Source organism: Saccoglossus kowalevskii, chromosome 5 (assembly GCF_978046115.1).
Source record: "Saccoglossus kowalevskii chromosome 5, keSacKowa6.1, whole genome shotgun sequence".
NCBI lineage: Eukaryota > Metazoa > Hemichordata > Enteropneusta > Harrimaniidae > Saccoglossus > Saccoglossus kowalevskii.
The window spans coordinates 22,630,190-22,655,186 of NC_140645.1; the positions used below are offsets into that span (position 1 = coordinate 22,630,190).

Genomic DNA, 24,997 nt, shown 5'->3' on the forward strand with positions numbered 1-24,997 from the left:
AAAAAATAGATTAATTTTGTAAACAACAAACAATAGTGTCCCATAATTCCTTGATGTGATCCCTGGGTTTGGAAGTTTCCCCTTTAAAATAGCCTTACTTCGTCGAAATTGACCATCATCAAATATGTATAGCATATTATTATCTGAGGAAATACCCCAAAATACATTTGTTGATTCCCACACAATGTTTTGATCTACTACAACGTTAAGAACATTTGTTCTCGCATTTTTACATTTGATTTCACGCATAACACTGGATCTCGCAGTGAATGAGAAATGGTCTCCTATGTGTATTTGTGCTCTGACTTAATTTAAAGTTTGTAGTTGTTTTGAAATATAAACTATTGTCAGTACTGAGTTCCACTTCTATACATTTTTACCTAAACCAAAACTAAAAGCGATTTTTGTTATTGATGTAGAGAATAAGTTGCTTTATGTTGAGTATTGACAGTTGATATTACTTTTGCAGAAAAACTATTTGTCATTGAAAGGGTTGATCGCTACACTTTGATTGTCAGATTATGATTTTTGTAATTTATTAAATTCTTGTGTTGCTTAGCAAGAACTAGAACAGTGCATTATTAAAATTCATTACAAATAAAATCACAAAGAATTGCGTCATGTCATCAATTATGCCTGAGGTCTATCAATGAACAAAATACTGTAAAACTTTTTAAAGCGAGGGGGTCGTCACCTGCGCACGCGCGGGAATTGAGTCCCAAGTGATAACAACACATGCCAAAAACGCAAAGGCTCATGGGCAGACGCTTGTTTGTAAACAATGACACGCTATGACGTCTGCTTTAATTTTGTGAGTGAATAATTCTCGTGAATTTCGCAAGCCAGTGCAAAATTTCATAAAAGCCAAAGACTACATTTTAGTACTAGTACCCTGGATGAGAATTAATTTTTGTTGAAAAAAATGGCAATTACTTTGAAATCATCGCATTTCGCATTGTGTCAAATTGTGTCTTCTAAAACACATGTGGCAGGTATTAGGTGTAAACAAAGCCATCTGCCATTTTAAGATTTCACTGTTGGTGATTTCCGTAAACATTAGTCATGGCTAACAACCAAAAAAATGTGAAATGAAAGCGGTTTACGGGATAGTCATCTTTTTTTAAATCATCGCTCTCGTCCACACGGGCTTGATCATGATAATTCGCATATACTGTTCAATGTTTGTTGTGTGTGTCATTTCTGGTATAACAAAACAACATTAACCAAAATTTATGTTAAAGTGGAGGATTCGTCACCTGCGCATGCGTCAGTTGGCCATAGCGTGTCAATGTTTACAAATAAGCTTCTACCCACGAGTCTTTGCGTTTTTACCGGTGTTATCGTCACTTGGAACTCAATTCCCGCGCGTGCACAGGTGACGACCCTTCCGCTTTAACGTTATTGTATTGCATGCATACTGATATGATTGTTGTCACATTTTCAACCTTAAAGTCAAACCAATGACTTGTTTGTTTTGAGAATCTGAAAACAAGGCTGAGACTGCCCCCCCCCCCCCCATCCATTTTTTATTACTCCTGCTCATGTACTACTTTGGTATCTTCTAATAAGTTATTGTGCATCCCCATTGACATTTACAACGGTGCAAAATAATTAAAATGGCTTTAAACAGAGTGTATTCTTCCTCGACTATGAATGAGAATGTTGGGGTTTGAATCCACGACTTCAATCAAGCGTAGTCGGCAGCCTCTGGCATTAGAGCTTTGTACATTGACTCAAATAGTAACCGGGTTATTGCCCATTTCATAAAGAAGTTAAAATTATGAGTCTGAAGTTATCATCACGAAAAGGACAAATCCGACAAGTGTCTACCTAAAGGGTAGAAATGTGTTAACTCCATAATGGATTTGCAAAGGATTATTGAAGAAGATGTGAGTTCGCCCTCAACGCCCTCTATTGTTCCTTTTTTTTCTATCCCATAACCCTTTGCAAATCCAATATGGAGTTAACACACATTTCTTTCTAGAAACTGTAAACTTGGCTTTCGCCATTTACACTCGCACATTTTATTTCATTTTTTGGAGAAAACAACAAATAAAAAAGGGACTGTATGCAAGTCTAATTTCTTCCCTATATATAAATTACTGGAATGGCTATTGACACACCCGGAAGTAATGAATTATAATCTGAAGTTAAAGAGACGCATTCGAGGATTACACTTCGCGACTGGCAACACAAACATGTCTAAAATCTCCCGTATTACCGACAATTGCGAAAATATTTATTAGTGATTAAAGTTCTCTTCACGAAAATAGAGTAAATGTGTGGGAGAGGCACCCAAAATATCATCCAGGAAAGTATCAAAGCTGTACAACTTAAAGCGCGGTAGTCGTCGCGCAGCGTGTATTTGAATATGTAAATATATGTAAATATATATGTAAATAAACAATGTATTTTCCATATCGAACATGACGCAGTACGACGACTACCGCCTTTTAAGAAGTTTAAAATTTGACGACGGACAATCAGTGATCATATTCATAGCTCTGCTATGGCCAGCACGACTTCGTCACCAGTGAAGCTAAACACCGAGCGTAGACAACGACTGGTTGTAAAATCAACTCGCTTTTTTGGTCAGTAACGTAGTAACACGGGGAAACTCGGAACTCGTCTACTATAGAACCCCGTAGAAATCACGACATAGGTTAAAACATAACCATGACCCCCCTTTTTTCTTCAAATTTACTTGGTGTTTAATACTGAATATATTATGGCGTATTCTGTAAATGTATAATCGGATAGCACAAAAAATGTATTGTCTTAAAACTGTGAAACCTTGTGAAGTCCTTTACAGTGTACACTCATCTGTGCCAGTTTTCGGACATCTGCTGATCAAATTATAATCTAGCGTTCCATGCATCGACTGAGTTTGTCGCCGGTGCCCTCTATTCATATCACGGCCGTTGATTGGGGAATGGTTTTCATTGAGCCGAGAAGTTGACATAATGTGCATAAGACCGGGTTTAGTTTTCCGTTAGGCTGTACAAAAAGTGAATTCAAAACGTAGGGAGGGAAAACATATCTTCCGAAACAAGCGTATTAAATATTCCAAATAAAGAAACCGATGTCACAAAATTGTGCATTAAAAGGAACAAACACTATTTTTTTAACGCAGGCACAGTAAACTGTTGAATGTCATAGTTTCTTATCATTCTGAACATGATCAGTGTCAGTTCTAATCGATATAGATACGTATTAACAGTTTTTCCATCATCCTGTTTCTAACATACTAATTGTGCAGACTAATATATCTCATCTAGTTCATTTCAGGATAGCGACAACATCAAGGTTATCACGTTAATTGGAAATGCAATTTGATACTAGTAGACAAATATGAAGACGCACAGTTAATTTTCTCAGTACAAATCGTTATAAAACACAATCAACAACAGAATAAATATATGATGTTAAATTTGCCGCGAAATTGTGCTTGACAGGTTGTTCACCCTACATGATTTCATTTGCATATTTGTTTAAAGTTGACAGAATCGTTGGAGGTCACTGGCTAGACTGGCCCTGTCGTAGCAATTTTCTAATTCTTTCTTAAATCTTGGTCCGATGCGAAATTAGTTTCTACAAACTCGTTTTTTGAGAAATTATCATGTAAAACAAAGTTTCCACGACTGTACCAGTCTGGTAACCGACGTAAAACAAGCAGGTTCACTTTTGTACAGCCCTGTATATCTCTACATCAATACAGTGTACACATTGGTTTACACTAATTATTGTATGAACCACAGATCTTAGGGTTTATGTGTCTATGTTAAGTAACGAATACATTTTTAGTATTAAAGTAACGTCCATCCGAACACCTGAAGAATACATTTCCCCTGACCGGTCACTGGTAGCCTAGTGATTGTCGCATCAGACTCATGGCCTGTAGACCCAAGTTCAAATCCTACCTTAGCTGAACTTCAACTATATGTCAGCACTAGCACTTGCAATTTCCACATACAAATGTCCGGAACTGTCGCCTGGCACACAAAAAATACATTTCCACGATGTATTACCGAACATGCTTTTTCAGTGAGTTCGAAGGTGAATCCATGCCTTGAATATTTATATACTCGAGTTTAAAATGATTCGATCTTTGGGCGTCCGAAAACTTGTACGATGAGTGTATAACAAGTCAATGCAATACAAGGCTCCACATTTCATACACAGCACTAATGCGTAAACTAGTAAGTACCTTTAAAGGGCAGTGGTCGTCCCGCATCGCGTGTTCGGATTCCATGTAAATAAACAATATACAAGTATATTATACGCGTTGTATACGTCCCATATCGAACAGGACGCGAAGCGACAACCACCGCCCTTTAAGATGAACAGCGCCTTACACGGCGGTATTGAAGGGAAACAATATGACTCCTTAAGTTAACCATCATTATATACACAATTCCAGGGCATTCAAATAATAACTTTGAGTCAGTAAAATACAAGTTTGGGAAGTTCAAGAAAACAGTTTTATATAACTCCTATTTACAACAATTTTTTTTCTGGTGAAAATGGACGGATGTCTGCCGGAATGTCAATGTTGCACTGCAACCAACAGCTTACAAAAATAAATTTGAAGAAATCACAAACACACCACATCGCATTCACCGCTCTGCAATGAACATAGCGACCATATACATATACATTTAAAATGGTTTCATCCACGGTTTGGTTTTCATTTTTTCCTTCTGCGCTTTAGTCGCAGCTGCTACTTTTATGTAGTAATCATAAAATTCCTGTGGACGTTTCGATAGCTTTCTCCCGGTAATACTCTGCTCGGAATTTTTCGGTAAACCGCCGTCGAATCCGGGCACTTGTAACGAAGTGACACGGCTGCCAGGGATGATGCGCTTCCTCATAGCACGCCGTATCCCCGTACTACGGCCTACGTCGTCTTTCACGAGAAATGACAATGGCTCGGACATTTTCCACCCTTCGCCTGGAAGAAAATAAAACAACAGAATTAATTCTGTATGCGTGTTTGTTTGTGCAAAGTCCCTGGTGGCTGAAATGTCATTTGTGTTAAAGGGCGGTAGTCGTCACGCCACGCATGCGCGAGATATATGGGTCTCATATAAACAAAGATGGCGAATACAAACGTTATTAAGCTCTAATTAGGTATTTTTTAAGTGATTGGAAGTTATCGAAGGACTCACTGGCGGTAATTAGTGCAAGTTGGATTGTGGGAAAATCAATGTTTATCAACACAAATGTCGCACATGCGCAGCGCGACGACTGCTGCCCCTTAACACGGTTGTTCAAGTTCACTCGGGAAAGTAGGATGACGGGTTTGTTGTCAGTTGTCATGTGATTGTTTATGAAATAGTCACATTTGCGATTCGGCTGCTGGAAGCCGGAATCTGAACAAAATGACGGCGCTGTACTTACTGAGGCTTGCTGGTTCCAATCGTTTTCTTCTTGGTACATATGGTTTCACTGTCGTCATAATGGTTGTCTAATGAATAGTAATACGTTATATTATGTTAGTGTCTGCTCTGACGTGATGGGCAACGGTTAAAGCGGGAGGGTCGTCACCTGCGCACGCGCGGGAATTGAGTCCCAAGCGACGATAACAACATACTAGTACACTAAAACGCAGAGGCTTATGGGTCGACGCTTGTTTGTAAATAATGACACGCTATGGCCATCTGACGCATGCGTAGGTGACGACTCCCCCGCTTTAATTTAGTTTGCTACAATTGAAATCAGATTATCGGTTTTTACAATGACCGTTCATCGGTCATCTACGAAAACTGCGATTTTGACAAATTTACCAATGGGTTTTCATGGTAAACGATCACATTATCTCAACATTGTGCTCCATACCATGCGGTGAAATAAATCATACGTGGTCATGAGATGGGCACTTATGATTGCCAAAGACATCTTGTTTCTGGTGATTAATATAACTTTTATGAATGTTTCCACATTGCCTCGTGCTTGCATTGTATCAAACACATTATCTTCTACAAAATGTTTCGTACGAGATGACAGGGCGTCGAAATGCCATACTTCCAAAGATCAACGATTCACAACACATTTTGCCTAGCTATCTCCAACTCACAGAGTACATGTTTATTTTTATCGTGGAAGGCAGTAGTCTCTACTCCCACGCTTTGATCTAACATAAAACCGTGAACCTTACTTCCTATTTTAGAAGTATATTTCTTAGTAATATTTGTTGCATTATGCAATGATACTAACCCGTGAGCATGCCGGCAACATCCTCTCCCGAGCCGTTATACTGTCTTCGCTTTCCATGTCAATAGTTTCGGAGTCTGATGGAACTGCAGATAAAAGGATCATTTCAAATTTAGAGTGTGTTCAAATTGACGTTGTGAACACTATGTGTAAAAAGTATGCCCGCATTGACCATTAGACTCTACCATCCAAACACCGAGCCAATCACAGGACATGTAGTATATAAGTTCAAGAAGAGGCGAGTGCTCTCATTGATCATCGTCATCTAACCAATCACAAAACAACTAACTAATCACAAAACAACTAACCAATCACAAAACATGGAGTATGTACGTAGAAGTAATGTGTAGATTCTGCACTCATTGGCCACCAAACTCTATTAAACGTTTAACCAATCACAAAACGCGTAGAATATCCGACTTCAAGAAGAAGCGATTGTCTCAGTCTCATTTAATAGTAATGTATAATTATGTTATTGTAAACTATTTAAGTCAACCAATTAATAAATGTAACTATCATGTTGAATACGACACATATACTCGAGCAAAAATCGTTAATTCTCAATAACGATTACACAACCGTACACAATTGTTGATTTGAACGACATTGCTCTCACCCATATACGTAATTTTGACGTCACAATAGCGTCCCGTCACTAGAGGGCACGACTCGTTTGTAGAGCAGTGAGCATATACAGCATATGTAAGCTACACACACAGTAACGGTAGGATACAAGTAATATTTCGGGGCAGTGGGCTAAATGCGGTCGTGGGGACTCGGGTTCGATAACAAAATACCCAGCTCAGTGTTGCATGTAAAGTTAGAATGTTGTATTAACGCTGAACAAGCAAAAACACAATCGTGGTTATCGCTACTTGGATACAGTAATACACAGTAATGTGTCACGTAACGCAGTTATTTCTCAATAAAAGTCTCAATAAAAAGTAGAAAATACAATTACAAGTATTCTGTAATGTGCTATGAAAATGTATTACAATATACTACTCATTACGTTGTTACTATAATGACTAACAGGAATATCTATGCACAGTAATGTATAGTGCCACTAAGTGCTACAACCATATAGGCCAACACATCAGTCCAGAGTACTGAAGAGAATGTATGGCATACACAGTAATCCTAACTTACTCAATACAAATGGCTACCACATACACAATACAGTATTTACTAACTAGAAACACTGAATGCAGATAGATACTACGTAATAGGTACTAAGGCTATGAATGCCTGAGTATTCCCTCAGTACATAGAAGTATATACTAGTAACAACAGAGATCAGCACTCGGATACTAAATACAGGTAAAATAAAAGGAAAATACTTCAAAGTTACTATAATTGAAAAGATTACTAAATACAACAGTATGCATTAGCTTAACTGTAAAATACTAAGGCTATCGTAATGCAACGTATGCTCTCAAATAATACACAACCAAAGCGGTCATCTACAATACCGTAACAGTAGGGAAGTACAAATAATTCCCACACAATCACTGAAATAGTATATTCACAGGTTTATATAAACAGAAAATAGTTAACTATTCAATAATAAAATATTGTTTGAGTTCAACTACTGAATACTAAAGACATCCAAAATACAAAATGTTTTAAACATGCAAAGCAGACCAAAGTTCCAAATTATGCATGTAACACTACAAGTATCAACTATAACAATAAGATACCTCAGAAATAGTTTGGTTTAAGTGAATACCAAAATGACACAATTTAAGATAATTATTCAGTAATATCACTCACCAGAATGGTAGTCACAATATGTATGTATAGTAAAATACACAAATCCAGGTAAAGCACTCTGGACTAAATAAATGTATACGACACAAAATAATTATCGGTAAAGAAATATCATGCAAAATGCAAACTACACACTGGCTTACGCAATGCCAGAGCAGGCGAATTACACTAAATGCAGACTAACGTTATAGAAAATAATAAGTTTGATCACAACGTAGGTCCGGGAAAGGCACAACAGTAAAATGTCACAGTCAATTTATGCACTTTCTACTTGATGCTGAATGTCACACGAATCAAAGTTTGGTAGATGTCTGGGACGGTAAACAAGTCAGTCCAACTGGATGACGACAACAGAAAGTCACGTGATACGAATGGCGGGAATTTCCACAACGAAGAACAGTCTTTACTTTAGTTGAAATCTCGACGGGACAACATAATTGGTCGAGTCGATCTACTGGAAACAGTTAATACTGGCGTACAGAACTCAAAATGTCAACGATTGTACTCACAGGAACCTGGATACTTGGTTCAACCACGGTTTCGTTCAACACAATGGCAACAGCAGACTGCAACCTCTGCGGTCGATCCACACAACCACAACTTTCGGAAAAGACTTCTGCCAGCCACTAAATTCCACGCAAACACGATTTCGCCTGTCCCAAGCGTTCCACGACATCCATAACCACTTTAGTTCAGCCTTTGGAAGGTATTCAGTCGATTTAACAGGAAAATCGACTTGCCCACACAGACAGAAACAATTCGAACATGACACACTAACCCGCCATGTTGACCGACACCTCGACGCACAGACTTAAGCATAAACAAAGTTATTCGCACACCATACTATAGATGGCGCTCTCACTATAGACCGCCACACACTCCCCCACTAGGAGAAATGTCGTCCCGACATTACATCACCAAATTGCAAGAAGACACCAAACATGTCAAACAAGGTTTACCCTTTAGTAACAATATCTATTATAGCACTGCACAGATCAGCTTCAGAATTCTTAGAAAACTGATTCCTCACTGCAATAAGAAAGTCTGCTTTCGCCATCCAATCAGACGTTGCAGTCACCATTTGTTGAGAATAGCCATAACGGTCAGGAGGATTAATCGTTCTCTTTGATCTTCTCAACTGAGTGTCAGACACCTCTGGCTCCAATACATCAGATTCTTTGACCTCATCAGGACTGCCACTGCACTCAAGTGATTGACGCTCTGAGCTAGTTTCTAACACTGGCTCCGTGACATCCAATTCACTTTCTTGGTTCTGTTCAACAACTACTTCATCTTGGCTATTAGATTCAGTAGGTTCAGGATTAGCAGTACCCTCACTCTCAATCCTATCAGGTTGTCGCACACATGATTCTGCAGTTGGAGTTAACATGCTCAGTTCAGGTAGTGCAGACTGATCATCACGTCCATCAAGGATGATTGAGACAGAGTCACTTGTGTTGTGAACAGTGTCAGGGACACTAATCTTCGGGTCAGGTTCTGCAGCTTCAGAAGTTGCATACACTGGCACATTGATAGGAAAAGTTGGTAGAGATATATCATTATCGTCCTCCTCAGAATCAGAACTGTCAGTAGTAGTATCTTTATCTTCTGACTGTCGACGCTGTATACGTGGCAGCCTCCTGGTTCTACTTGGTCTACTGCATGTCGGTTGTGGACATGGCAGAGCTGTACATGGAAGTAGTAAGTTACGATGCAATGTGCGTAGTTTACCTCCCCTGCTATTCTCAGGTTGTACCACATATACTGGTATATCATGATTGGGTCTCTCAACCACTTGATAGGGTGTGCTCTCCCATAGATTTGCTAATTTGTGCTTTCCTCTAATCTTAACGTTCCTAACCAATACCCGGTCACCTGGTTCTAAGATTGACTCATGTGCCTTGAGATCATATCGTTTCTTGTTACTACCAGCAGACTTCTCTGCACCTTGGCGTGCCAATTCATAAGCAAACTTTAACCTGTCCCTCAGTGCATGGGCAAACTCGTGATGACTTCTACTTTCTGTAGTCTCAGGTTCTATACCCAAATACAGGTCAATCAGTAGTCTAGGGTGTCTCCCAAACATCAAGAAATATGGCGAGTAGCCCGTAGTGTCATGCCGGGTGCAATTATAGGCATGAACAAGCGGCGCAACATACGATTTCCAGTCCTTCTTCTGGTCATCACTGAGGGTACCTAACATCCCTAACAATGTGCGGTTAAATCTCTCCACCTGTCCATTACCTTGTGGCCGATAGGGAGTTGTTCTGGTCTTCTGTATGCCAGAAATCTTGCAGAGCTCACGAATCACCTCACTCTCAAAATTTCTGCCCTGGTCCGAGTGCAAGCGTTGGGGAAAACCATAATGGATGATGAAGTTTTCCCATAGGTGCTTAGCAGTAAGTCTTGCCGTTTGGTTACGAGTTGGTATGGCAACTGCATATCTCGTAAAATGGTCACTTATTACCAATATATTACAGATTCCGCCCTTGGACTCTTCAAGTGTTAAATAGTCCATGCACACGAGCTGCATAGGTTGAGAACTGTGAATACTAACCATTGGCGCTATTGTTGGTTTACCCGAGGAGGCCTTTCTTAAAATACAACTCGGACAATTTCTGATCTTCTCATCCAAATCATGTGCCATGTGCGGCCAATAAAACCGAGAACGTAGAAGATCTAAACCCCGTTCTTTCCCAAGATGACCTATCTTATCATGAAGTCCCTCCATGGCTACTTGACGATATTCTGGTGGGAGGACCAACTGCTGGTGTTTTTGTCCATTACTATCAGTACGTTGACGATATAATACACCATCTCTAAACAAGAAGTGGTCCCATTCCTTCAGCATTAACTGCACATCTGCACTCTCATTTCTCCTTTCTGCAAAGTTAGGGCACTTGTTCTGTTTGAGATAATGGATGAGTCTCATTATCGTAGGGTCTTTCTGTTGATGATGTTGCCATTCTTTCATGGTGATAGATGGTAAGGGTTTTGTGCCTTGAGGTGAAGGTGGATCCTCAACTGTTCTGGGCACTCCATCAGGATCTCTGCACACTGACTCAACTAGTGGTAGCGACTCTTTTAGAGCTTGTCTGTAGTTAACGCTACAAATATGGTATTGGCAAATCGCTTTGATGGCATCCTGTAGAACTTCTTGACTGACCTCTCTGTGTTGGTCACCAGGATGAGGTCGCCGTGAGAGCCCATCTGCATCACTATTTGTCCTTCCTGGCCGATAGTGAAGAGTAAAATTGTATGTGGACAATGCTGACAACCATCTATGACCGGTTGCATCCAGTTTAGCTGTGGTCATCACGTAGGTTAACGGATTGTTATCCGTAACCACCTTGAACTGGTTACCATAGAGATAATCATGAAACTTGTCTGTAACTACCCATTTGAGGGCTAAGAACTCCAACTTGTGTGCTGGATAATTTCTTTCTGATTTTGATAAGCTTCTGCTGGCATAAGCAATGACTCTCTTCCTTCCCTCTTGTTCTTGACATAACACCCCACCAAGTCCTGTGTAACTGGCATCTGTGTGGACCTCAAACGGTAAATCATAGTCAGCGAATGCCAAGATTGGAGGTGATGTCAGACGATCTACCAGCATGTCAAAGGCGTGTTGACATTCCTGTGTCCATTTGAATTCTGGGGGCTGTACGTTTGCACCCCTAGCCTTTTGTCTGCTTTTGCCTTTCCTACCATATGGTCCTCCCGTGAGAGCATGAAGAGGAGCAGCAATGTTTGAAAAACCCTCCACAAAGCGCCTATAATATCCGGCAAATCCCAAGAAAGATCGAACTTCTGGTACATTCTTAGGTATAGGCCAGGTCTTCAAAGACTCAACTTTCTCCGGGTCAGTCTGGATACCCTGTGCAGAAACAATGTGGCCAAGGTACTTTACTCTCTCCTTAAAAAAATCACATTTAGAAGGCTTAACCTTCAGGCCATATTCATGTAGACGAGTGAGGACAGCTTCCAGTCTTTCCATATGCTCCTCGAAAGAGGATGAATAAATGATGATATCATCCAAATATACAAGACACAACTTCAAATTGTAATCACCCATACATTTCTCCATAAGACGCTGAAACGTACTCGGACTATTACATAAGCCCATGGGCATTCGGCTACACTCGAAAAAACCTACAGGTGTTGTGAACGCAGTCTTTGGCTGGTCTTCTTTGGCCACTCCAATTTGCCAATAACCACTCTGTAGATCAATGGATGAGAACAAACGAGCCCCCTTGAGAGCATCCAAGGTTTCCTCAATTCGGGGCAAGGCGTAGGAGTCACGGATAGTGCGTGCATTTAACCCACGGTAGTCAATGCATAATCTGGTAGAATGGTCCTTTTTCTCCACCAGAACTATGGGTGCTGCCCAGGGACTATGGGACTCATGGATGACCCCACTGTCCATCATACTCTGTAACAGTTCTCTCAACTCTTTGTACCGTGATGGTGGTATTCTGCGGTGACGCTGCTTGATAGGTGGGCCTTCAGTTGTTGGTATTTCATGTTCAACAGCAGTTGTAAATCCAAGCTCATTCTTATGCTTAGCAAATACAGGATCCATTCTCTGCAACAGCTCCTGTGCTTGTTCACGCTGACTGGACGTCAATGGAGACTCACTCAAATCAAAATGCAATGGACCATTGGGAGTCTGACTGTAAGCACGAGCTCGGGAAGTAAGCCCTGGATCAACCCCTCTCGCACACTGACCATAGGTCTCATGGTGAGAGTTGACCGTGTTCATCTCTACTTTAGCAGATTGTCTGTGGGACACTGCTTCATAGTTCACTGGGTTTCCAGCCCAAGTGACAGCATGTATCCCACCGATCACATCACCTGGTCGGATTGTTATCTGTTTGGATGATGCATTGTGGATGTGTACCGGGACAATTGATTTCCTACCCTTACACTTCAATGTAGCAGCCACAGGGGCAACCACCAAACTGCCTGACAGCCTGGAACACTCTGTTGATTCCACCACCGTAACATATTGATCACCAGATGGACCACCCTTAGTTTTACCACTGATGATAGTTGACATTCCTGGCTCAATTTGAACAGGTCGCCGCAAGTTGGCTCTCACATTTCCCAAGTTACCATCACTGCCTAAGTATTTCTCTCTTGCACACATGCGGCGATAGGCAGCAGCCCATGCCAAGGATTCGGTTTGCTTTCTGGTTGATCCTCGCTGGTTCTGCTGATACTGATGACACTGATGGATGAGGTTAGTACCAATAGTCAAGGGCACATGCTTATTGTATCCGTTAGGTGGAACAACTAATGCCAGGACACTAAACACCTCATCACTTCCAAATACCTTAGGTGGAAAACTAATATCAATTCCAACGTAACCTAAGAATGGAACCTCTTGACCACCAGCACCCTCTACTTTAAGTTCTGCAATGGGCCTGATTGGACAATCAAACAGATGCTCCTTGTGAAATGTCTCACTGATTGTAGTCACCTGTGAGCCAGTATCAACTAGACTGGTACATGATACACCATTAACAAAGGCAGTCTCTTCATTTGGATCACCAACAATCTTCCCCAGAAGAGGTCTGACATTACCAAGCAAAATAGGTTTAGTCTCAGGACTGTTGGTACCCTGGAAATTACTTGTTGACTTAAACTTCTTACTTTGTTGCTCTGTGGTCGGGTTTCTACAGCCGGTAGATACATGCCCTTCTTGACCGCAATTGAAGCATTTGATGGGTCCACGCAGCCTTTGCCGTCGACCCTTCTCCCTTTTATGGTCAGAAACATTCTCTGCACTCTGTCCCTGCCAAGGTTGAGGATTCTGTTTCCTATCAGATTCTCTAGCACTGTCTGGCTCCTGACTGCCACTGAACTCCAACCTAGTCAGTCTATCTTGCAAGGCCTTCACAGTAGCAACCAGTTCCTGGACCATTGTACTGTCCTCAGACACCATGGAGGTGGTGGTCTGGTGTGCTTGGCTCTGCTGTCTTTTGGCAGCAATTGGTGCACTTGGTTGCTCACGAACTTCTTGCTCGGCAACTCTGACAATTCGTAACAATTCATCAAAGTCCCTTGCTGCCTCATAACGATGTCTGGAGATATTTTTAATTCTCTCATCTTGTATGCCTTTCCAAAAAACTGTTCGTAGTGCATCATCAACTGCCAATGCAGCAATTCCACCTCGCTCACGAGCTCTGTGGATGTCTGACTCAAGTCGACAACCATACGTAGCTATGGTTTCTCCCTCTTCCTGTCTGCTATTGTAGAACTTCTGTAGAAGTGTGGCTCCGGTATCTACAACACCATATATACCTTCAAGCTTGTGTACCATTGCTTCTATGGTAGAGTCGGTTCCCATACGCATGATAACTTGTCCAGCCTCACCTCTCACTGATTTGCGAATAATAGGAGTGAGCAGTTCCTGGCTGTTTATGTATGCCTTATCTTTCAATAAACAATGTACCTCATGTTTCCAAGACTCAAAATTTGCATCACCCTTCGCTTTAGGATCACCCGAAAAAGTAGATACTCGTGGTGGGTGTATCAAACTAGCTGGGAGAATAATAGGAGGTGAACCAACAATCGTGTCCTGTCGTCCAACAGGTGGACCTGGCTCAACATTATCATTACTTGATCTCATCACCAGAGTCGCTTGTCTTCCAATGTCGGGATGAGGTGGCGGTGTGGGTAGGCTCACTTCAGGCTGTACATCAGAGTCTGTTTTAGAATCACTAACAGTAACCTCATGACCAACCATCTTCAGAAGTTGGATCATTTTTGCAATGTCCTCCTGCGACAATGATGGTGTAACTTGACCATCACCAGCAGATTCTCTCAAGGCAAAATCACCAGATGCACCCACAGCACCACCACTAACTTTATGTGCTGGTGCAAAGTGAGACAACATAGTAGCCGGAACACTAGAAACAGACAACTTCCCATCACCAACCTCCTTAGCATGCAATGACTTAATGGCACTGGTTGCGATTGCCTCATCCCTATACTGGCAAAACCCACAACCTGTATGTCTACCAGTCTCAAAATCAAAAGGTAATAAAAACTCAACAACTTCACCAACCTCTGACAATATTGTCACCATCTGATCCCTATTCAATGATGCAGGAATATGATCAACCATAACAGTAGAGGCCACATCCTCAATGGAAATTGTTACTTGAGATGCCATGATGCTCACAATAGAAAACGTTACCTATGTTAATAAACGGTATAAAGATGGTTAAACATAAAGCATGTATGAACCAATAAACAGTTCAGAAAAATTACAGTGCTCATAAAATAATGAATAACTAATAATATGTAAAAAAAAACTACACTAAGAGTCCTGACCACATGTGCCAAAAAATGTGTACTACAAAATGTCTACTCTAAGAAAATACACTTGTAAAAGTACATTACATGTATTCAAGTGATACAAAATGTCTGCCCACTAGCCCCACGTTGGGCGCCATAAATATGTAAGCTACACACACAGTAACGGTAGGATACAAGTAATATTTCGGGGCAGTGGGCTAAATGCGGTCGTGGGGACTCGGGTTCGATAACAAAATACCCAGCTCAGTGTTGCATGTAAAGTTAGAATGTTGTATTAACGCTGAACAAGCAAAAACACAATCGTGGTTATCGCTACTTGGATACAGTAATACACAGTAATGTGTCACGTAACGCAGTTATTTCTCAATAAAAGTCTCAATAAAAAGTAGAAAATACAATTACAAGTATTCTGTAATGTGCTATGAAAATGTATTACAATATACTACTCATTACGTTGTTACTATAATGACTAACAGGAATATCTATGCACAGTAATGTATAGTGCCACTAAGTGCTACAACCATATAGGCCAACACATCAGTCCAGAGTACTGAAGAGAATGTATGGCATACACAGTAATCCTAACTTACTCAATACAAATGGCTACCACATACACAATACAGTATTTACTAACTAGAAACACTGAATGCAGATAGATACTACGTAATAGGTACTAAGGCTATGAATGCCTGAGTATTCCCTCAGTACATAGAAGTATATACTAGTAACAACAGAGATCAGCACTCGGATACTAAATACAGGTAAAATAAAAGGAAAATACTTCAAAGTTACTATAATTGAAAAGATTACTAAATACAACAGTATGCATTAGCTTAACTGTAAAATACTAAGGCTATCGTAATGCAACGTATGCTCTCAAATAATACACAACCAAAGCGGTCATCTACAATACCGTAACAGTAGGGAAGTACAAATAATTCCCACACAATCACTGAAATAGTATATTCACAGGTTTATATAAACAGAAAATAGTTAACTATTCAATAATAAAATATTGTTTGAGTTCAACTACTGAATACTAAAGACATCCAAAATACAAAATGTTTTAAACATGCAAAGCAGACCAAAGTTCCAAATTATGCATGTAACACTACAAGTATCAACTATAACAATAAGATACCTCAGAAATAGTTTGGTTTAAGTGAATACCAAAATGACACAATTTAAGATAATTATTCAGTAATATCACTCACCAGAATGGTAGTCACAATATGTATGTATAGTAAAATACACAAATCCAGGTAAAGCACTCTGGACTAAATAAATGTATACGACACAAAATAATTATCGGTAAAGAAATATCATGCAAAATGCAAACTACACACTGGCTTACGCAATGCCAGAGCAGGCGAATTACACTAAATGCAGACTAACGTTATAGAAAATAATAAGTTTGATCACAACGTAGGTCCGGGAAAGGCACAACAGTAAAATGTCACAGTCAATTTATGCACTTTCTACTTGATGCTGAATGTCACACGAATCAAAGTTTGGTAGATGTCTGGGACGGTAAACAAGTCAGTCCAACTGGATGACGACAACAGAAAGTCACGTGATACGAATGGCGGGAATTTCCACAACGAAGAACAGTCTTTACTTTAGTTGAAATCTCGACGGGACAACATAATTGGTCGAGTCGATCTACTGGAAACAGTTAATACTGGCGTACAGAACTCAAAATGTCAACGATTGTACTCACAGGAACCTGGATACTTGGTTCAACCACGGTTTCGTTCAACACAATGGCAACAGCAGACTGCAACCTCTGCGGTCGATCCACACAACCACAACTTTCGGAAAAGACTTCTGCCAGCCACTAAATTCCACGCAAACACGATTTCGCCTGTCCCAAGCGTTCCACGACATCCATAACCACTTTAGTTCAGCCTTTGGAAGGTATTCAGTCGATTTAACAGGAAAATCGACTTGCCCACACAGACAGAAACAATTCGAACATGACACACTAACCCGCCATGTTGACCGACACCTCGACGCACAGACTTAAGCATAAACAAAGTTATTCGCACACCATACTATAGATGGCGCTCTCACTATAGACCGCCACACATACAAACATATTTTTTGATTAGTTTTGGTAATTTTTCACTCACATGTTTCTCATTTTGTCAAATTTAATACAAGAGTGAAGAAAAAACAATCTTGATTATGATTGCGTCTTTTTGTAGAGCCTCGACTTCAATAATGACGTTCAACTAATCATGATTGTGTAAATCGAATGCATGCACCCCATCTCTCCAGCTCCATATATCGACGTTCCTCTCCGTTCAGCCACAGTGTTAATGTAACGAATAATAAGTGTAAACAAATGTAAAAGTAGTCATTTATCCAGACTACTCTGTCCTTATAATGTAACACCGTATGGTTGTTCGTACATAAACGCATTATTTACTTACCTATACCCATAGCAAAGAGGTGTTTATTTATGTTACAGCCGAATCTTGTGTTTCTGTGTGACGGTAGCTCTCTCTGTGGGAAATGTTGCGCTGTTGATGTCATAAAGGGTTCATTCGTGTTCATGGCGTTCATGTTTTCACGATTAAAAAGCGTTTTTACATGACAAATAGGCTGGAAAATTAGAAAAAATAATGTTATTTTATAGTCGCCACTGATTTTATGGTATTGATTTCTCGCATTACGTCATCGGTAATACACACTGAAATGAAGTTTGTACATGTATAAATCAAGCCAGTATTTAAATTTTGGAGAATCTGAGCCGCGGTCTTTTGTAATTTGGATTGACATTGCACATTCGATATAAAATGTGCATTGTAATTTACTGCGCAACACACACAAATGCATTCGCTCTGGTGTGCTCATGCGTGTCACGTTGTTAGTGCGTATGAGTAATTCGTTACGCATGTGCAGAGAAAATACTCTTTTTGTGCGTTGATGACGTTTCCCTGTATATCGATTATGCGTACGCAAATTATATAGTTCTATTTTATATAAGAATAATGTCAGATCCTGGCTATAACTGTTTAATTGTGTGTTGTTCGATTGGTTGGTTGTTTGGCATAAGAGGACGCGCTTGTTCACGTCACTTCCGTATGCGTCGGGGGTTATGGCAGTGAAATAAAACAATAGTGTTGTTCGCAGTTGCTTATCAAATGTGTACCGACCGGATAATAGCGCAACGTTTTCGAAGAAGAGCTCACGCGCTGGTGGTGAATGCTGATTGGCAAAAACAAATGACGTCACAGTGCGTCTGCCTATGTTTTCTGATATTCTGCATTCCCATATACGTAAACCTACCTCGTTACAGAGTCTGCGCACATGATATACTTGGCTGGGTTGTGGATTGTGTCTTCTTGCCGGGGACGACGGCTTCGTGATCCTGGTCAGAAGTGGTTTCTCGCTGTAGTCTCGACTGTAACTGCTGTCAAAATCAACTATATGGCCGTGAGACAATCTGAGAATTAATGAGATGTGATAAAAAAAAACAATGTTAAAGCGGGGGTGTCGTTACCTGCGCATGCGTCAGATGGCCATAGCGTGTCATTGTTTACAAATAAGCGTCTACCCATGAGCCTTTGCGTTATTAGCTTGTGTTGTTATCATTGCTTGGGACTCAATTCCCGCGCGTGCGCAGGTGACGACCCTCCCGCTTTAACAACTTGAAAACAAAAGAGTGTCTTAAAAATGGGTCATGGTCAGGCGAGACTGTTTATTGTAAATCGCTTATAGTAGTGTTGGCCCACAGAGTCTCGAGTCCGTACACATATTGGTTTGCTGGCAATTTCTACCAACATTATTCAATGTGTAGCCCGAAATCTCGAGATTTGAAGGTCATCATTCTAATTTTCCAGCAGAGATACAAACTCGCAATCTCAGTGAACCTTCCACACAAACGATTGTGTGAATAGCACATCGCCGAGACGTCTGAGACCGCACATTGCTTGGTGGCCATATAGCACCTGTCAGTCACTGACACATTAACACGTTCGGAAAAACCTCGCAAAGCAGCACCGTAAAATATTTAATTGTGATTAGAAAATAAACTTATTTAAAACACGAAAGAAAAACAATTACACAACAAAGCTGGTTAAGGGGATAATAAACTACGGTGAGAATAATACTTGGACAATGGAATTAAACGTATAATGGAACATAACAACGACACATTGTAATGTTGCAGTGTTGAACGATTTAGTGATGACAATAGACAAGTAAAGCGTTGGATGCTTAGCCACGATACCCAGTTAGGGCGGTTGTCATAGGAACTATAATGCCATCGACCTAGATATCACCAGGCAACGTCACCCGATATATCAGTGAAACCTGTGTTAGTGACCACTTCTATATAAATACCACCTGTTTTAATGACCACGATCAGACAGTCTCAAGGCGTGACGTATGAGCAACATGTGTATGTAAATCACCTGTCTTGTAAGACCACCTTTTCAGCAAAATGTTTGCACATCGCTTTTGTTTGGATACCAAAATAATAATCAGCTTTTTGTTTATAGTCATTTTTTAAATTTCTTAGTCAATGAAACTGCATTTTCTGATTTTCTGCAGTTATCATGTCAAATGTATGAGTTGACGATAAAAAAATCAACCCCCATGAAAGACCGCTTGTCCAAAACTCAGACTAGCAATACTTGTATTACTAGTCTGAGTCCAAAATAACCATTTAATGAAATCCCTTGGGTGGTCGCTATACACAGATTTATCCGTGATTTCAAATTCGTGTGATTTGCGATGAACATATTAAAGAGCGGTAGTCGTCGCGCCGCGTCCTGTTCGATATGGGACTCATAGCGACGTATACAACGCGTGTAAAATACATTGTTTTTTTACATGATATTCGAACACGCGCTGCGCGACGACCACCGCGCTTTAACCATCATGTTTAATACCGTGACTTAGAACCTTTTGTGCTAAGGTTCCAGTAGTTATTGGTTTTATTGGGATCGCCAACAGAACCGAAACTGTTGCTAAAATACGTATACATATATTCTAACTCGTCTGTTTAAGTGAACTTTGACCTCGTGATAAGCAAACGTCATGTTCTATTTCTTCACTTTTATTATCGGTGTCACTTGCGTCGATTAGATAGGTTAACTCTCGCTATAAAGGAAAGCTCAAAAATCGGTTGGTTAGATCTCACATATTTCCCAAACTGAAGGAAGATCGAAAATCTTTAAGTCAAAAACCAATCATATTCCTTTAGCAAATTGGTAATGGCTTGGCAATATCTGATGTATGTTTATTGGCGTATTAATCAACAAGGACAGCATTCCGTTGAACTATATTTTGAAATGACCAAATATTATGCAAAAACATGCTATCTTAGGTCAGTTTCGGTATAACACAGTGAATAGAGCATTATTTCTTTTGTACTGGGTACAGCTGGAATCTTAGACTGAATACATTATCCGCTGGATTACTGGACAACTCACTATGTTTGTGAAGCAATGCAATCTGCGCACAACAATCTTGCTCTTTGACTTATTTGTTCTCGGGGGACACTATCTGTACGATTGCAACCATACCAGTGCAATATCCAGATATTGCACCGTCACCAGCGCAATATCCAATTATTGCACCGCCTACCAGTCGTTCAATATTTGAACGATTTCACTTCCAGTCATGATTATGTCGTACACTGTGTACAAGGGATGGCATGTACGATTACGGTAAACTTCGGGTAGAAAATAACGCGCTTTTACATTAGTGTGTTTATGGAGAGAGTTTTGACAGTAACGCGTGGGTTAGTGTGCCCCTACTTGGCATGGTCAGTCCCGCTGTATTTACGCATAATGGCAAGCTGTTTTCTCAATATACACATCAATCATCGCGTCCATTTGCACAGAAGTCCACCCATACATCATGGCACATAAAAGAAATCAATACGCCGTGTTAGCTTATTTACGTGTATCGACCGTAACGACACCGTAAATGAGGACCGATGAGGACTACTTTCTGTCGTTAGTCTGAATAATCAACTATGTCATTATAAAACTGTCGTCTAATTGGTTGAAACATCCACGCCACACTGTAAATGCAATGGACGGGAAATCCCATACATAAATATTTCAGTGAAATTCGTAGGGAATAAGAGTTAAACGAGAAATGGTGACATTAACAGCGATTAAAACATGAATTTATGTTTGCAGTAATGGTTTATATTTTGTTTTATCGTCCATTGATACGAAGTGAAAATGTATGGGTATTTCTGACATTCCAAAATTTATTTATTTATTTATTTATTTATTTATTTATTTATTTATTTATTTATTTATTTATTTATTTATTTATTTATTTATTTATTTATTTATTTATTTATTTATTTATTTATTTATTTATTTATTTATTTATTTGTTTGTTTGTTTGTTTGTTTATTTGTTTATTTATTTATTTATTTATTTATTTATTTATTTATTTATTTTTTTAATTAATACTTTTGCTTAATAATACTTACGGTACAATATTAGAGCATTTGATGAGAAATCGTAATCACTGTCAAAGGAAAACGAATATTTCTGTGAAAAATTTTTTATGAGAAGAAGTATTCCATACATGGATTCAATGAACTGGGTCTGACCGTTAAACAAGGCTATCAAAAAGCCTTTCTCCCCTTCCAGTGGAAATTTTTTCTGTACCAGAAAGAACAATCAGTCTGGGGTCGGAGCCTCGATAATAACATAGATCGATTTACTTCCCGTTTAATATAGTCCTTGTGTCATTTGCATGCAGTAGAACAAATTATACTTTCATTTTGAGTGTTTGAACACTGACTTGACAACAGTTCCTTAATTACTTCTCGCGAGCCACACCCCCCCCCCCCCATTGAAAGATGGCACAGTTAGGAACCACCGCAAGAGAATGTGCTAAAGACGATTCAGTGACTCAGTGATATCTCTCATTTCTTTCCTATTTTGTTTACACAACTCCAAACCTCAGTGAATGAACTGTCAAAAAGCATAATATTGCGATGTCCGTGATTTGTGGGAAAGTGTCTTTCTGACCAAAAAATGCTGCGGACGCTCATGATATGGATATAATAATGAACGAAATATATAAAGTATATCAATACACACTACGTGAAAAAAATAAACATTGAACTATAGATTTCAACATGTCATTGACACTTGTACGATTCTTGTTTTGAATTCAAATTTGCTGGAGTTTAACTCCAAAAGCCAAATTCCCACTATTCAACAGGTTCGTCAGTTGATTTCTGCAAGCGCGGACAATACTCAATGTTTTTGTTTGGTTTGCCCAAACAAGTTCGAGTGATCAATTCCTCACCAAGTACAGAAAATGAGGGAGATAAAAGATGTTGGACACAGGACACCATGACATAATAGAACACGGAGACACGGCGGCGTTTTATATCTGATAGGTAGATTCGTAACGATGTCGGAATTTGCCGATTACTGAAGCCATCGTCATTGTCGAGCTTTTTTGAATCAAATCGGTATGTTTATTATATGTAGACGTTGATTGCTATGGATACTAAGCATTACAAGTATGGCTAGATTGATCGCATATCACCGATTACAAATAAAACTGAATGTACTTTGACGATCAATGCATTGATATACACGTCAATCAAACACTTTATGATATTTATATTGCTTCAAACAAGATGATAATTTTAATTAACCTGTACACAGTCCCCGTGTAAAAATAGTATGAATTAGAACAAATACGAATTTAAATAATTACATGGTTTCTTTCTTCGGTCGATATCGTTGTAGGTTCGTCTCAATCGGGGGCAGTTTCAAAGTCGCCGCTCCTAGACTCTCAGGTGGTTTCGCTAGTGGATGAGTCATCACCGCGGTAACGATTTACAATCCCCCTTCTTATTGAGCACGGTGTCAACCAGTCCAATTCACATGAATTTAGCAAATACCAACAATACGACGTCCCGAGTAATCAGTGCGCAACTTCAAATTGCTGGGACGTGCCAACTCCGAAACACACCACGTTAAAAACTAAAAGTGCGTTTAAACTGCAACGTATCCAGGCGCACACACGCAAGTGACAATGGGCGATGAGAAAAAGCTAAATGTCGCCGATCTTGTGGATATATAGTCCCTCTAAGTTAAGATGTATTCAAGACGTGTGCTTTATTGTGGGACTGCATTGTATCCTCTTTGTATCAGTAACAAGATTTAATGAAACACATTTTTTACGAGAGCCCGGAATTCAAAGGAATCAGTCGGCGCACTAATAACGAACGACCAATTTACACCCAACCATCTTTCTGTGTATATTACCCCCTTTTGACAGAGTGTATTCATCAGCCTGTTGTCGTGGCAACTGGGGCATGACCTCATCGTGTTGACCACTTTCTTTTATCGCTGCGGATATTATTGAAATTTCAAGTGTTGTATGAAAAGGAAGTTCTTATTTTTTTGATCCGCCATGGTAGTAATGAAAAACCTACTTGACAAGAACATATGGCTTGAAATAGTTATGAATATTACAAAAAAGGCTTAGTACGAGGGCGTTATACTAATGATGTTGCAGCACGACTTCTCGTCAAACTACGCCACATTCTCACATTCTCATGACCACATTCTCTTGCAGTGAAGGGGGAGCGTAGCGCAAGGGAAATGTTTACCGCATTTGACGTTCAAGCAACGAAAGTTACTGCGTAGCAACAGCTTAATGATATCGCACCATAGTAACAGCATAAGTAACACCTAATTGAGGCGGAGCCGAGTAGGATGAGTTTCATCCCAGTGTTAGTATAACCGATTTTTGTCGGCATAGAAGGGGAAGGGAAGCAAAATAATTTGATTGTTGTCATATTATAATGGTCAAATGGCTATTCCATATAGTACCTTAGCTTGACCTCATTAAACATTACAGTTAATGATAGTTTATCGCGTGTTTTCTTAACCTGAAAATTATACGGTTTTGACATGCCCCCTCACAAACTAGGACTAAGAGGCGGCCCTTTCATCGACTTCCCACTCGAGATATTATCTGCAATACCGACGGGAGTACCATCAAGTCCAATGCTAAAAAGAGTTGTCATGCAACAAATACGACAGATAAATTTGGTTGTATAAAAATAAAATAAAATAAAACACGACCGTCTAAACATTATAACAAATCTGATAAACGTGAATGTGAATTAGTCAATCGCTCAGTCCAATCTTTAACACAGCACATTATGGGAAGAATTCAGCTTGTAACCATTCGGAAAATGTTTACAATATAGAAACGCGCAGTCTGGATAATATCTAAGTCGCATGTGCGAATTTTGTGTTGATAAACATCGATTTTAAACAATCCAATGCGCTCTTCTAATTGAAATCACAAGTATGAGGTTTGATCTGGACGCGACTTGCAATAATTACCGCCGGTGACTCCTTCGATACCTTCCAATCACCTGAAAATACCCAATTAAAGCTTGGTAACGTTTCAGTTTGTACTCGATTATCTGCGCAACAGTCAAAGTCGCCATCTTTGTTGCTATAAAACCAATATATCTCGCGCATGCGTGGCGCGACGACTACCGCCCTTTAATTATCAATGTAAACAGACATTATATGTGTTCTTTCATTACGCTTGAAATCGACAAGAATGAGAGTAATGACATTTGCGTTTGTTGGAGACGACGAATGGTTATTTTATATTGAAGTTATTGATTTGACATTTCATTTTATTGCTTTTAGTACATATT

The 24,997-nt window shown here is 39.7% G+C and overlaps 1 protein-coding gene across 1 annotated transcript in view; it reads right to left on the reverse strand.

Annotated features, from left to right (window-relative positions):
* Window positions 1-4,458: 4,458 nt before the first annotated feature.
* Window positions 4,459-24,997, reverse strand: part of LOC100374302 (uncharacterized) — a 30,916-nt gene continuing 10,377 nt past the window's right edge. The window contains exons 2-6 of the mRNA XM_085499235.1: window positions 18,604-18,760; window positions 17,745-17,916; window positions 6,217-6,299; window positions 5,401-5,467; window positions 4,459-4,951 (exon numbers count right to left, since the gene is read on the reverse strand). Of these exons, the coding sequence (XP_085355361.1) occupies window positions 4,659-4,951; window positions 5,401-5,467; window positions 6,217-6,299; window positions 17,745-17,916; window positions 18,604-18,760 (772 nt within the window). The 3' untranslated portion in view covers window positions 4,459-4,658. The remainder of the gene's footprint in view (window positions 4,952-5,400; window positions 5,468-6,216; window positions 6,300-17,744; window positions 17,917-18,603; window positions 18,761-24,997) is intronic.